Source organism: Apium graveolens, chromosome 7 (assembly GCF_009905375.1).
Source record: "Apium graveolens cultivar Ventura chromosome 7, ASM990537v1, whole genome shotgun sequence".
In the NCBI taxonomy this organism is placed as follows: Eukaryota; Viridiplantae; Streptophyta; class Magnoliopsida; order Apiales; family Apiaceae; genus Apium; species Apium graveolens.
Window position 1 is genome coordinate 260415329 of NC_133653.1, and position 15571 is coordinate 260430899.

Consider the following 15571-nt stretch of genomic DNA (forward strand, 5'->3'; position numbering starts at 1 on the left):
ATGCTGATCCCATGGCCATGTTTTCCTTTCCTCGAACGCCACATCCATGTTTACAAATATCTTATTGCTTTGAGGATCAAGCAAGTGATATGCCTTTGTTCCTGGTTCATTGCCTTTGTTCGTGGTTCATTTCCAAGATGTATCACTGGTTTGCTCCTGTCATCCAACTTCTTAGTGTGTACCCCTGGGATTTTCATATAAGCCATAAATCCAAAGACACGTACATGGCCTATGTTTGGTTTATCTCCTTTCCATGCCTCATATAGAGTCCTTCCAGTTAGAGATCGCGTGGGTAACCTGTCGAGAATATACATGGAGTGTCTCACAGCTTCTCCCCATAACGTCAAAGGTAGATTCATTTATTTCAGCATACTTCTAGCCATTGCAACCACTGTCCTATTTCTTCGTTCCATCACCCCATTCTGTTGTGGAGAGTAGGGAGCTTTGTAGTGTCTTTCTATTCCGCTTTCCTCACATAATGTTATAAAATCTTGAGAACAAAATTTTCCTACACGATCAGTTCTGAGAGTCTTTACTCGCTTGTCTGTTCCATTTTCAACATGTGCTTTGAACTTCTTAAATGTATTAAGGGCTTCATCCTTACTTTTTAGAGTATATGACCACATTATTGGACTGAAATCGTCCACCAAAAGAAGAAAATACCTGTTGCCACCAGTTGTTGCCGGAGATATCGGACCACAAAGATCACCATGCACCAATTCAAGCACTTGTTTCGCACAGAATTTGCTTTGAGATGGGAACGATTTTCTGACCTGTTTGGACATCGAACAATCTGTGCACATAGTCTTTGGATTCTCAAACTTCGGCAACCCATGCACCATTTGTGTAGAATGCATAAGTGTCAAAGCTTGAAAATTCATGTGGCCAGTGAATGCCATAACCAAGATAATTCATCTGTCTTAGAGATTAACAATGCAGGCTTACTGGTTTCTATAGTTATTTTATAAAATCTATTAGGGGATCTTTTCACCTTCATAAGTCGTTTTCTTGATTTTTCAAACACCCACAAGTACTCACCATTTAAGACGACTTTGTTTCCAACTTCAGACAATTCTCCAAGACTAATTATGTTATTGCAAAGCAAATGGATATAATTTACCTCTTGGACGGTGTGTTCTTCCCCATTTTTGCATGCAAAGACCACATGGCTTTTCCCCTTTATTTCAACTGGTGAGCCATTTCCAAACCTCACTTGCCCAGTTACTCCCTCGTCAAGTTCTCTAAACTTTGATCGTAATCCTGTCACTTGATTACTCGCACCATTATCCAAATACCACAGGTTTGAATCAGCACGTTCACCATCGTGCACAAGTTTTCGTACAACCTTTTCTTCATTTAGCAACACCATTTCTTCCCCTTGTTTACTGTGTTTGGCCAATAAGAGTGCTAGCTCGTCATCCTTGATTTGTGCCATGTTTATTTCTTACTTTTGTTCCTTTTCTCTCCCGGTTTTTCGACACTCTGCAGCGAAGTAACCATATATGCCGCAGTTATAGCATTTTACTCTGCTTTTGTCGCGTAACCCACGTCCACCTTCCTTTCAACGATTTCTTTGGCTGGACGACCCCTCTGCACCTCCTCTGCTATTCCGTTTGATCCACTCCTCCCTAGTCAACAGAAGTTTTCCATCACTGTTTTCCCATTTTATTTGTAAAAGTTTGGAGATTGTAATATGAGTTTATACCTCTTTTTTCATCTTCAATTCATGATATAGTTTATTTGACCAGTTTCTGAGAAATTATTTTTAGCCAATGTTGGCTATTGATATTCCTTCCCATAAACTATATTGGCTATTGATATGCCTTCCTAGAAACTATATGCAGTAACAGGTTTCGACCATATTGATTTTCTTTTAGAAACATTGTCTAAGGATTTTTTTCATAAATAAATATGTACATATGTACTTATGCTAGATATTAATTAGATATCAGAGATATTAATAGGATTATTTTGGATATCTATCAAGTTGGACTTTTCAAAATTTAAATTTCATGAAATATGCTGTTATTAAATATTAAAGTAAAAATAAGTTGGGAAAAAGATTTTTAATGTATTTTGGAGTTCTAGCTCGAATTCTCTATACTCGAGGCATGTTGGTTTGTTGTGTACTTCCTAGAAATCCTATGATTTTTGTATTAATTTCAATAGGTTATTTGAAGTTGCATTTGAATCATAATAATGAAAATATTCTATTACTTAAGTAATGAAAAGGAAAATATATAATAATCAGATTATCAGAGGGTTATTTCAAATAAAAATTGATAAATATTGGGGAAATGTTATGATCGGTAGCTATACTGGTAGGCGCAAAAAGAAAAGAGAAGTAAAAAGGAGAAGACATCTTGTTACTTCACCCTGTTTTTGGTCAATGACTTTCACATCTCTACTTGTGTTTCAGCTAGTCCAGCAATACTTGGTAGTTCGAGCAGTGAAGATGGGGAGGCCTAATATGCACACAGAGTGGAGTAGCCCACTGGTGCATTCTAGAAGATAACTGTAAATTTAGCACCAAATCGGGGCATAACTTGTGCATGTTCTTCATCTCGGATTCCATCATACTCAGCAATTTGACTTGGTGTTTATGTTAAAAACATCAAAGTACTTTTTAATAGTTTTTAATAGTTTTTTTCCATTGTGAAAGCATCTTCTGTTCAGCTGGAGGTTCAATATTAAGACGATATATGCACACAGAGTGGAGTAGCCCACTGGTGCATTCTAGAAGATAACCGTAAATTTAGTACCAAATCGGGGCATAACTTGTGCATGTTCTTCATCTCAGATTCCATCATACTCAGCAATTTGACTTGGTGTTTGAAAGCCCCTAATTTAATTTGAATAAATTAATTTAACTTTTACTTCAAAAGATGATTTTTATATGATTATTGTTAAAATGCAATTAAATGGCTCCAAAAGTTTAACTGTCATGTAAATATATAATATTACAAAAATATAGTAAAAATAATTTTAACCTTGTGATTTGACAGGATTTTGCCCTCTTTGGTATGAAAAACAATGAGATTAAGAAGGTAGTACGTTGAGGGAAATAATTAACGTGCCTCTTTTGTTTTTGATGAATAATTACGGATCTTGTTTTTTAAATTTTGTTGCCAAGTTATTTTGTCTTATTGATTATTTTCGTACGAAAATATATAAAGTAAACTCTCTTTATTTTTGTAGTTTTTGCATATATGTGTATTAATTTAATAATAATAGCAATAATAATAATAATAATAATAATTTTAATTTATTTGCATTATTATATTAATATTAATATTTACTGCTATAGGTGTGATGCAAGAATCATTTAGTAGTTGTTAGGGCTAGAATTCAATGTATCCTATGTTGGGTCGTTTAATCTAAACTTGGGAAGCTCGTTTATTTATTTCTTAGTTGCTATCTTAATTAAACTATCGTGCAAAGTTTGTTTGGATCGTGTTGACGTGGTCTAAAGAACTGGAAAGGGCGTTGTTGAATAAACGTTAGTCTTTGAGATGATGTAGGACTTTAGTTGTTTAGTTGCTATTTTGTAGGACATTTACTTGCATTATTTTAGTTTAAGTATTGTAGTTCATTATCAAATAATAAAAGCTGTTCAACGCTATCTTTATCAAAATACACATACAGACACTTAAGTTGCATATCTTTGTGCCAATATTCTGGTATCAGAGCTTTGGTCGTCCAGTTGAAGCCCAAGTACATGCCATAGACACAAACGATGGAGTCGGGGAAGATTAAAGAAGGAACGATCAGCTTGAGTTATCCAATGTTGTCACGAGCAAACTACACAGCATGGGCTATGAAAATGAAAGTATATATGTAGGCCCATGGAGTTTGGGAAGCGATATCACCAAAAGATCCCAAAACGACGGTGGTTGAAGACAAGGTAGATAAAATTGCTCTCGCAGCAATATACCAGGGCATACCAGAAGATGTCCTCTTATCCATTGCAGATAAGGAAACCGCCAAGGAAGCTTGGGATGCAATTAAAGTGACGTGCCAAGGTGCGGAGCGCGTCAAAACGGTGAAAGTACAGACTCTTAAGACGGAGTTCGAGTCTATGATGATGAAGGACACAGAGATTGTAGATCATTTCAGTATGAAACTGACAGGATTGGTCACAAACATTCGGGAATTAGGAGAGGAAGTAGCTGAAAGCTACGTGGTCAAAAAATTATTGCGTGCAGTTCCGTCAAAATTTTTACAATTGCCTCTACTATAGAACAATTTGGCAATCTGGACTCCATGACAGTAGAAGAAATCGTGGGCTCTCTTAAGGCCCATGAAGAACGCCTCAAAGGGCAAGTGGAAACTGGTGGAAATAAGCTATTACTCACCAGGGAGGAATGGATTGAATGAGAAAAAGATGAGAGTAAGCTGCTGCTCACAAGGGAGGAATGGGCCAAGCGTACATACAAAGGCAACAGTGAGAGCTCGCAGAGAACTCGTGGGAAAGATTACAACCGCGGCGCATGAGATAAAAGCAAGGTCCGTTGCTTCAACTGTAGTGCCTACGGGCATTATGCCGCTGAGTGCAAGAAACCGAAGCGAGACAGAGAAAGTAAAGGAAGAGGCACATATGGCACAAATATCCGATGAGGAGCCTGCACTATTATTGGTTGAGAGTAATGAAACCGAGAAAGTAAGTATGTTAATCAACGAGGAACGTGTGAGGCTAAATTTGAATCAAGACGACAAGGGGAAACATGTGGAATCTAACCTATGGTATTTAGACAATGGCGCAAGTAATCACATGACTGGGGAGTACTCAAAATTTGACATACTAGATGAAAGCATTGTGGGTCAAGTAAAATTTGGTGACGGTTCAGTTGTGCAAATCAAGGGTAAGGGTTCAATCACGTTGAGATGCAAAAATGGAGAAGACAGGAAATTAAAAGAGGTATACTACATCCCTTCTTTACGTAGTAATATAATTAGCCTCGGGCAACTTGCTGAAGAGGGGTATAACGTAATGATCAGAGGTGAGTTCTTGTGGGTTCGAGATTTACAAGGTAACCTACTTATGAAAGTTAAACGATTCATGAATAGACTGTATAAAATGATAATTTACAGTGGCGATGCAAAATGTCTGATAGCACGATGCGAAAATGAAAACTGGCTGTGGCATTCACGCCTTGGCCATGTCAATTTCAAGGCCATGAAGCTCATGTCCTCAACCAACATGGTACACGGGATGCCTGCTATCAATCAACCAGATGAAATTTGTACTAGCTGCCTTATGTCAAAACAGATCAGAAAGATGTTCCCAAATCAATCAAAGTTCTCAGCCACCATACCACTCGAATTGGTGCATGGAGATCTCTGTGGTCCAATTACACCTTGCACTCCTGGAGGTAATAAATATATTTTTGTCTTAATTGATGATAATAGTCGAGCTATGTGGACTTACCTTCTGAAAAATAAAAGTGAAACTCTTAATGCCTTCAAAAGATTTCGCATGTTGGTTGAAAATAGCCCAGGAAAGAGGATACGTACTTTCAGATCGGATAATGGTGGAGAATTTACCTCAAGGGACTTTACCCAGTATTGTGAGGAGGCTGGGATTAATCGCCACTTTTATGCCCCATACTCTCCGCAGCAAAACAGAGTAGTTGAACGGCGTAACAGAACCTTGATTGAGATGTCGCGAAGCTTACTCAAGGAAAAGAATATGCCAAACTACTTCTGGGGGGAGGCAATTAGACACTCAACTTATTTACTGAATAGACTTCCTACACGTGCAATTACGGGAATTACCCCTTATGAAGCTTGGTCAGAGAAAAAGCATCACGTAGATCATATCCGGGTGTTCGGTTGTTTGGCCCACATGAAGGAACCACATGTAAATCTAAAAAAACTCGATAACAGGAGCAGAGCTGTAATTCACCTAGTCAAGGAACCGGGCACAAAGGCGTACAGACTTTTTGATCCTGTCACAAAGAAAATTTATGTGAGTCGTGATGTCATCTTCGAAGAAATGAAAACATGGGACTGGTGCAAAGAAAATGATGTAAATATAATGCAATCTGGAAATTTCTGTGTAGTTACAAATTATCGAGAGGAAAATGCCAACAACAATTTTGAAGAAGGGACACCAAGTTTCCAAGAAGCAAAAGTGGCTGATGAAAGTACAGACAGTGACCAGATATTGAGTTCGAGTACGTCGCCTCAAAATTCAGAAACAGAAGAAAGTGGAGACATAAGTGATCATAGTGAGCCAAACCTCAGTGTAACAAACTCCAGTTCCGAGGATGAGCAACCTATGAAATTCAAAACTCTTAGTGAAATATATGATTCTACTGAACCTGTCGAGCTGGAAGATGATGAACTGTATCTCATGGGAATAGATGAGCCAACCAATTATTTTCAAGAAGCAAAAGGAGACGAGTGGAAGAAGGCAATGCAAGTCGAATGGACGCTGTTGAAAGAAATGGCACATGGGAACTAACTGAATTGCCAAAGGGACGTAAAGCTATTGATCTCAAGTGGATTTATAAATTGAAACGAGATGTTGCTGGGAACATCATAAAACACAAGGCTAGAATTGTAGCCAAAGGATACGTACAAAAGAAAGGGGTGGATTTCGATGAGGTATTCACCCCTGTTACTCGTATTGAAACGATCAGGCTACTATTAGCACTTGCAGCAAAAGAAAATTGGGAGGTACACCACCTCGATGTAAAGACTGCATTCTTGAATGGGGAAATCAACGAGGAAGTGTTCGTTAAGCAGCCTGAGGGGTATGTTAAACGTGGAAGAGAGCACCTTGTTTATAAGCTCTTGAAGGCTCTATACGGACTACGACAAGCCCCAAGAGCCTGGTACTCAAAATTAAACAAGTGTCTGGAAGGATTAGGTTTTGTCAGATGTGCCTATGAACAAACTGTGTATACAAGGCACGTGGGAAAAGAAGTGCTAATCGTAGGCGTTTATGTCGATGATTTGCTGGTAACCGGCTCAAACACTGTCCAAATTAAAGAATTCAAGGAACAGATGGCTAAAAGCTTTGATATGAGCGATATGGGAAAACTCACATATTACCTGGGCATTGAAGTTGAGCAAGGTAATGGGTACATTCAACTGAAGCAAACTGGATACGCAAAGAAGATTCTTAACAAGGCAGGAATGCTGTACTATAACTCAACTAAAATGCCAATACATCCCAAGGAGATTCTCAACAAAGATGAAGAAGGCATGCCAGTCGACTCTACTAATTTTAAAAGCATGATAGGCGGGCTGAGATATCTAGTTCAGACACGTCCTGATCTACCCTATTCAGCAGGCATTGTTAGCAGATTTATGGAGAGGCCCACACTGATGCATCAAAATGCAGTGAAACGTATCTTACGTTATGTCAAGGGAACGATGGATTTGGGTTTAGTCTACACAAAAGATGAGAAAAACAATGTGGTGATTGGGTACTCTGATAGTGACCCTGCAGGAAATGTGGAGGACAGGAAAAGTACGGGGGGCATGATTTTCTACCTCACCAAAAGTCTGATAACATGGAATTCACAGAAACAAATGTGCGTTGCCCTTTCCTCGTGCGAAGGAGAATTCACGGCGGCAACAGCAGCCTCTTGTCAAGCAGTGTGGTTAAGGAAGCTGCTGTCTCAGATTACAGGATTATATATACAACCTGTGACATTGTTTATAGATAATAAGTCAGCCATCGACTTAGCAAAAAACCCTGTTTTTCATGGTAGAAGTAAGCATATCGACATCCGGTTTCATTTCATAAGAGAATGCATTGAAAATGGGGACATAATCGTGAAGCACATATGCTCAGACGAGCAGAGGGCAGACACGTTAACTAAGGCACTAAACGCTGTCAGATTTGAACGAATGAGAGACTTAGGGGTCATTTGTTAACCCATGTACCATACCAAAATACTGGACGAGACTTGAATCACCTGTCCAGATTGTTTGATAAATTTTTATGTTAGCTTGATGAGCCAAGAATTTAGCTGGATGACTCATTCAAAAAAATATAGCTCGATGGTTCATATAACATAGGATATAGTAAGTTTTATCAGGTGATATCAAGCCACTAGATCATAATACAAAAATATAATATATTTATTTATACTACATACATGATTTTCTTAAAAAAAGTATAAAATTAAAATTTCATGCCATATATTAATTTTATTTAACATTTATACTTATATTTTTAGTTTAAAATATGTTTATATTCAAATAATAATGTGGATTTTAATATGAATACATTTGTCTAAAATTTGTTTAATAATTTTAAAATTAAACTTACAATTATATATTTTTCATGTTTACGACTGAAAATATTGTTTACTCTTTAAATCTTTAAGAGGATTATATTTATTCAAAATATATGTATGCTTTTATTATTAAATTTTCAAAATATGTGTAAATTGTTATTTGATTATTAAGATTAAAATACAAATTAATTTTTACATATACGTAAGGATATGATAAACAAATATTATCGTTCAGAAATTTTGATATTTATTTACCAAACAGGATTAACAGTCCAGCATTCAGATTGTCAATCGTTCATAATTTTAATCGTACAGAAAAAATGATTCAGATTTAACAAATGACCCCTTACTTGGAGTAAGAAGGTTTGTTAAGACAAGTTTAGATTAAGGGGGAGTTTGTTGGGTCGTTTAATCTAAACTTGGGAAGCTGGTTTATTTATATCTTAGTTGCTATATTAATTAAACTGTCGTGCAAAGTTTGTTTGGATCGTGTTGACGTGGTCTAAAGAACTGGAAAGGGCGTTGCTGAATAAACGTTAGTCTTTGAGATGATGTAGGACTTCAGTTGTTTAGTTGCTATTTTGTAGGACATTTACTTGCATTATTTTAGTTTAAGTATTGTAGTTCATTATCAAATAAAAAAAGCTGTTCAACGCTATCTTTATCAAAATACACATACAGACACTTAAGTTGCATATCTTTGTGCCAATATCCTATAGTGAAAACCTCCTTACTAGTTACTAGCTTATCATGTATATTTTTCTAGGCATTTAATACAAACAACCAAAAAACCCTCGTATATATTTGCTAATTATCTTATAAATAAACCCTCTCTGCTCTTATTGTATATAGTTATTATATTGTTAATTATTTTTATGTAGGAGAATGGTTTCTTGGTTTTGGTTTTGTTGGTAATTTATGTTCCTAGGTATGGAATGATGTATAAGCTAAAACTCTTTTATAGAATTTTTTCGGTAGGTAACTGTAAAAATCAAAATATAAGGTTTAGCTTGTTCTTTCAAGCTTGATAGGAGAATTCCCTTTTTAATATTGAGAGTAGGATACTAACATTATTAAGGTATCTGGTATTTACTTGGAGAAAGCTTCTGAGCAGTTTAAAATGTTTTGTAATCATATACAAGTGTTGGAGTACCAAATCAATATTGCTAATTTGAAAGTCCAGGCTGGAAGATTAATTTGTATGTGTTTTCTTTTCAGCACATCAAGCTCCCTGTGTTCTGGATGCCAGAATTTCATGGGAAAAGGTTTAAATAATGGACCCCAGAATTTTGTTCCAGGAAATTGTGCGAAGCGGTTGATCCAGTATCACCAGTTGCATCTTAATGCTAATGTAAAACTTCAAGTTTTTTGAGTTGGTCTTCATCAGCATAGGGCACATTTACTCATTGTATTTATGATTTTATTTATTACAGGCTAGCATAGAGTCCCAGAGGGAACTTGTTTCAGATTTTTTTGCACCCAGTGCCAAGAGGAGATGGTGCTTCTCACAATGCAAGAATCGCCCTAAACAGGCTGCTCCTTTTGCTCAGGTTGGTGCTATTAAATTTTACCTTTATATTGATTAAAGCAAAAATGATAAAAGAAATTAAGAATTGTTATACATAACATTCGAAGTTGACTGGACAACATTTTAGATTATTTAATAAATTTTGGTGCAAGTATATTTTGCAATATTCTTCTTGTGTGACTAGTTCATCTTAAAAAGGCACTCTCTGGCATATATATTTATTGACTAGTTATTCTTAAAAAAGCCTCTGGAAAATCTATATTGTTAATTAATATTTTATCATGATTGTTGGAAGTGGAGTTCAAATGTTTACAATCCTGGCCTCTTAAAATAGCTGGAATACGGCATGTAATCAGTCTCACTACAGTTCAAACCACGCGATTCTGGGTTGTTTATGTCTTGTGTCTTAAAACAATGTCTTGTGTCTTAAAACATTATTTTTACTTCATTAACAGTGGGCGTGGCAGTGTCAACTGTAAGCAGAAGCCAGGTTGGGGTTACGGTATGTCATCTTATTTATTTCTCTGCTGATCTTTTGTCTTTTGTCCTGTGTTTCGAATTTCTATAATCCAAAAATATTCTAAAGATATGGCCAACATTAATCAATTATTAAAATATATTTGAATTAAATAATGTATCATAATTCTAACAAGTGTGTTTTATGGATGTTGGTTTGTAGGAAAGGGAACCCATCATCATGAGAGCAGCACCTTCACCGTGGCAAGATCAAAATTTTGTTAAATCATAATTATCAGTACAATCTCTGACTACTTTGTGCAACCAAATGTTCTTTTCTGTAATTTTTGGTTTCACCCAGAAGTACAAAGCTCTATTCTTTCATGCTAACTAAAGTCTATCACAGGTGTCATGTATTTAAATACAGGAAGAGTTGATGACATCCATTTGCATGTATAGAAGAATTTCACACCAAACACTTTATCTGCTGTCAAATTTTCAGGTTAGCAGAAGAAGCTTACAATTTTCAAAGCGTCTTGAACTTGCCCTTGATGTAGGGTTTACAAAAAGATACGTGCGATGTACGTAGGTATTATGATTTTAGGGATAATTAAGTTTTTACAAGAATTCTCTTCTTTTTGCAGCTTATTTAACAAACATATTTCTTTTGTACAAATAGTCTTTATATTTGTTTTCTCAAAACCCTCAATTATTTATCTGATCAAATCTCGGCTCTTTATCTTAATTTATAAATGCATCAAATGAACAGACTGCAAAACTTGTGATGCTTTGAAGTACTATGTTCAGTTTACTTTTAAATATATAATCTATTCTAGTTTATTTGCAACACTTCACTTTTGAAATCATATTAATTTTTCTGTAGCACTTTGCATTAAAAAAGTTTTATACGTTATAACTTGTGTGTTTATAACATGAGGGGTACCTAATTGTTATAATGGTATTATCAAATAAATACAAAAACTACCTCCGTCGGCTAAAGATGAAACTAAGAACAACTGGCAAGGTCTTCTTAGTATGCTAAAATTGTTGCAAACATGTTGATGGTGAATTGGAGTAATGTATTTACATAATTGTTAATCCTTGTTATCTTTCTCCATTGTATAGATGTCACAAGTGGTCAACTTAAGGTGGGACTTGATTCATCACAATTATGCAGCAGGGATGAATTCAAGAAGTAAGTTTAATTTATTATTTATTTTTCTTTGTCTTTTGTTACCTTGCTTTTGAGCTTTCTTCTTCAGGTTTTGTTTTAAGCCTTCAAATTCTATTTATAATGAAAAACTGGACATATTTATTACAGAACCAAACTAATTCCTTAATCTGATTCAATAGCTAGACGATAATTGTTGCAAGTCCGTTGTTCTATATTTGTGCCTATTGAGTATTGACATAGTTGACTGGGATACACATGTGTATGGATCTATATAGATGGACTTATCCTTAGAGGTTTATTAGTATGGTTTTAATAATATTCAAAATAATCAAGGCAGGTTGTTTATCATAGCCATTCCTTAGGAATTAGTATATTTTATTAAGTGAAGAAACTAAGCATTCATCTACGAAGTCTGTCCTGCTTGCAAATTTTTTCTGTAGCTATTTGTGTAAGACACACACATGGTCACATGGTCACAACCAACATTTACCATAATGTGTAACTACTTGAAACAAATGACGTATGAATAATATTTTAATCAGTGATATGTATATGAAAGATGTGTCAAGTTTTCACAAATAGAGCTAAAATTGTTGATTTAATTTTTTTAATTAAAATGATGTAGGACAACTCTAGTTATGATGGATATATAAACTAAAAATGATAACCATGATAGAATTTAGGCGGATGAACAACTAGCATAACAGCCGTTATCCCAAGGGTTTCCCAACAACAAAATGCAGAAGAGACCCAATTTAGGATTCAAAGATATTCGAGTAAGTTTGGAAAAAGATTTCTAATGTATTTTGGAGTTCTAGCTCGAATTCTCTATACTTGAGGCATGTTGGTTTGTTGTGTACTTCCTAGCAACCCTAATGATTTTTGTATTAATTTCAATAGGTGCTCTCAACTTGCATTTGAATCATAATAATAAGAATAATATATTAGTTAAGTAATGAATAGGAAAATAAATAATAATCAAATTATCAGAGGGTTATTTCAAATAAAAATTTATAAAAATTGGGGAAATGTTATGATCGGTAGCTATACTGGTAGGCGCAAAAGAAAAGAGAAGTAAAAAGGAGAAGTCATCTCGTTACTTCACCCTGTTTTTGGTCAATGACTTTTACATCTGTTCGTGTGTTTCAGCTAGTCCGGCCATACTTGGTAGTTCGAGCAGTGAAGATGGGGAGGCCTAATATGCACACATAGTGAAGTAGCCCACTGGTGCAATATGGAAGATAACCGTAAATTTAGCACCAAATGGGGACATAACTTGTACATGTTCTTCATCTCGGACATCATACATCAGCAATTTGACTTGGTGTTTATGTTGAAGAACATCAAAGTATTTTTTCAATAGTTTTTTCCCATGTTCCCGAGATTTTCTAATCCCAATGATCTCGAGATGAGGTGGCCGAGTCCGGTTTACCAAGTCTGCATTGACATTGCCTTCTTTCTTGTATCTTGTAGACTGCTCAGCCTAAGGCTAAAATATAAAATGTGCTATAAAAGAAGAAAGTCAATTACGTGGGTGAACCATATGGCCCCCAAAAGAATCGCGCTTCAACCTGGACAGATAAATACTTTAAGTCGCTATCTATCCGAAGAACCTAGGTGCCCTACCTATTTATTGCAAAGTAGCTGTCAGAGTCTTGTATGCTTTTAGTAGCTTGTGTCACTGGGTCCGTGGGGAAACCCCTAGGAATTCACATCAGAAACATAGTAAAGTAATAACACAAGGAGAATTAGTAGGAAAATTGAATATCACTTAAATAAGTATTTTAATAATTTTTGATGTTATTTTATTATAAAGACTAATAATAAGTATGGGTTGGTAGTACATATAAAATTCTAATTATTTATTATTAATGATGGTGAGATGTGCACTCTAGTTTGTTTGGTGGTGCATAATATAACAATGTATGTGGAAGATAAAATAAAAAATATTAATATTTGTCATACTATATATTTTATTAATGATTGAAGATGTTTTCATTAAGTCACTACATAGGCTTTTATTTGTGGAATGAGATTGCTAGTTTACAAACAACCATTTAACTCTATTAGAAGGAAGCCTTTTTAGATGATGGGCTCAAAAAAAAATTCATGCAGGCTGGGCCCTAAAAATAAATAATATCATACTTATGTGGATTTAAAATTTATTTAACAAACCCACCAAGTGGTACCAAATATTTAGTTCAACACTCCATAATAATTTCTCATATGGCTCCAGTACCGGTCTGGGATAGGCAAGTGGGCTACCCCTGATGGGCTAAAGGCCGAGGCATGTGGGGCTTGGAGTATGAGAGTGGGGATTAAGCAGATTGTTGGGAGTTGCCTCAGTTGTCATACTAATTTTCATACTGATGTATGATATTTTCATTAGTATCAATTTGTATGATAAACTCCAACTATTTCCACTAGTAATGTGTAGTAAATATATAAATAAGTTGTATATTACAAATATGATTCTACCATAAGTATAATTGAGAGAGATACACAATATATGGTATACATTATCCCTTTTACACAGGATTTTATCTCATATAACTTCTCTCATCTAACTCTTCATTATTAGTAATGTGCAAATAAATTTTTTTATTTTCAAATTTTTATTTTTAGTATGAGTATACTTTTTAAATTTGTATTATGAGTTATAAAAATCTTTTACGATTTATCACTTTAAAAAATATCTAATAAAATAAATATTAACCAATTATATATTCTTTTTTAATTATATAACCGATATCTAATATATATAATTTATTTTATAAACCTATAGTCTAAATTATGTTGACGCGTAATTTGGATATTTATTTTTCAACCACATTATTAAACTAATCAAAACTAAAATTTGATATGTCATATTTATATTTTTTTACATTTTATTTAGGATGTTTATTGTTAATTAGTTTATAATAAAAATATTAAAAGTGTTATATTGCAAATTATATGACATCATATTTATTAAATAACAACGGTGCACTTATAATATGTTCGAAGGATTAAAAAGTGGAACCAAACACTAACTTTCAAAATAATTGTGAAATTTTGACTATGAAATAAAAAATAAATAAAGATATACAACATTAAGAATTTAAAAAAAATCTTAATAAAATTAGTAATTATATAGGAAATTTCCCTATAAAAAGAGTGTTATCTTTTCACAAACCCTAACATTTGACTGTCAGCCGCCCCCATCTATTTCATAGAGACTCAAATTTACACTAAACAGTGATGAACATATTCGAAGATGAAGAAGACAATAAAGAAAACCACCCTCCACATGTAAATCAAGATTGGCAAGGTATATTTCCTTACTCCTCCTCTTGAATAAATAAATAATCATAGTTAATTTTTTTCTAATTAATTGTTTTCTACAGGTATTTCAAGGGGATTGGTTATGATACATCAGTACATGATAAAAATTAGAGTGAGAGAGGATGGGTGTAGAGGATTCTACCATTACATGCCTTCTCTAAAAGCGGTGTGTGGTTATAATTCATTTTCTTATTATTCTATTATATTGATGACATGATTAATAGACAATACTAATTTATATTTTTTTAGTAATATTGAATGACAAATAGTTTCAATAAGGACATCTAACTTTCATGATGCATATGCCATTAATTATACTTAAAAATAATTAAATGATATAGTTTATGTGTTTAGAAACTTGAGATTTTGTGCAGGAGGATGTTAGGTCAATTATGTGTGGTGCCTGGATTATATTAGATTGACTTAGTGGCTTATATTAGTTTATAGCTTTAATTTTAAAAGTTGTTTGTATTTCGATCATCTCCCTAGCTATATATATATATCATGTTATAAATGATGTAAAACTTAATGCTAAAGTAAAATTTCTATTTTTTTGAGTTGGTTTTCAACAACATAGTGCATATTTCTTGTTTATACTCAATGCCAGGATGTATACAAATATATATATAAGCTGTGTATTGTAAAACTGAGAAAAACAAAGACTTGCGTGTAAGTTGTTTTTATTGATTTGAAGCGTACAATATAAATAGATAGATGATAGAATATGCAGCTAAAAACAAGGACCATTAAACAACTAACTCTTCTAATGCAGTTCTACTTCTACGTGTCTACATATGCCATTTCTAAAACTTCTCCACGACTATGCATACTAAT

General features: G+C 34.4%; 1 protein-coding gene across 1 annotated transcript; it reads left to right on the forward strand.

The window, feature by feature from the left end:
* The first annotated feature begins 2389 nt into the window (after window positions 1-2389).
* LOC141674795 (uncharacterized) lies at window positions 2390-4240 on the forward strand. The gene is made up of 3 exons (XM_074481499.1): window positions 2390-2497; window positions 3006-3047; window positions 3842-4240. Exons 1-3 carry the CDS (start codon window positions 2390-2392, stop codon window positions 4238-4240), a joined length of 549 nt encoding a protein of 182 aa, XP_074337600.1.
* Window positions 4241-15571: the final 11331 nt, after the last annotated feature.

Bases quoted from the DNA above. Each gene is read 5' to 3' on its own strand.
- LOC141674795 (XM_074481499.1), top strand. From the start codon at position 2,390: ATGACTTTCACATCTCTACTTGTGTTTCAGCTAGTCCAGCAATACTTG. The intron at 2,498-3,005 runs GTGCATTCTAGA...GTGATTTGACAG, and splicing joins CAGAGTGGAGTAGCCCACTG to GATTTTGCCCTCTTTGGTAT. The intron at 3,048-3,841 runs GTAGTACGTTGA...GTATATATGTAG, and splicing joins AAAACAATGAGATTAAGAAG to GCCCATGGAGTTTGGGAAGC.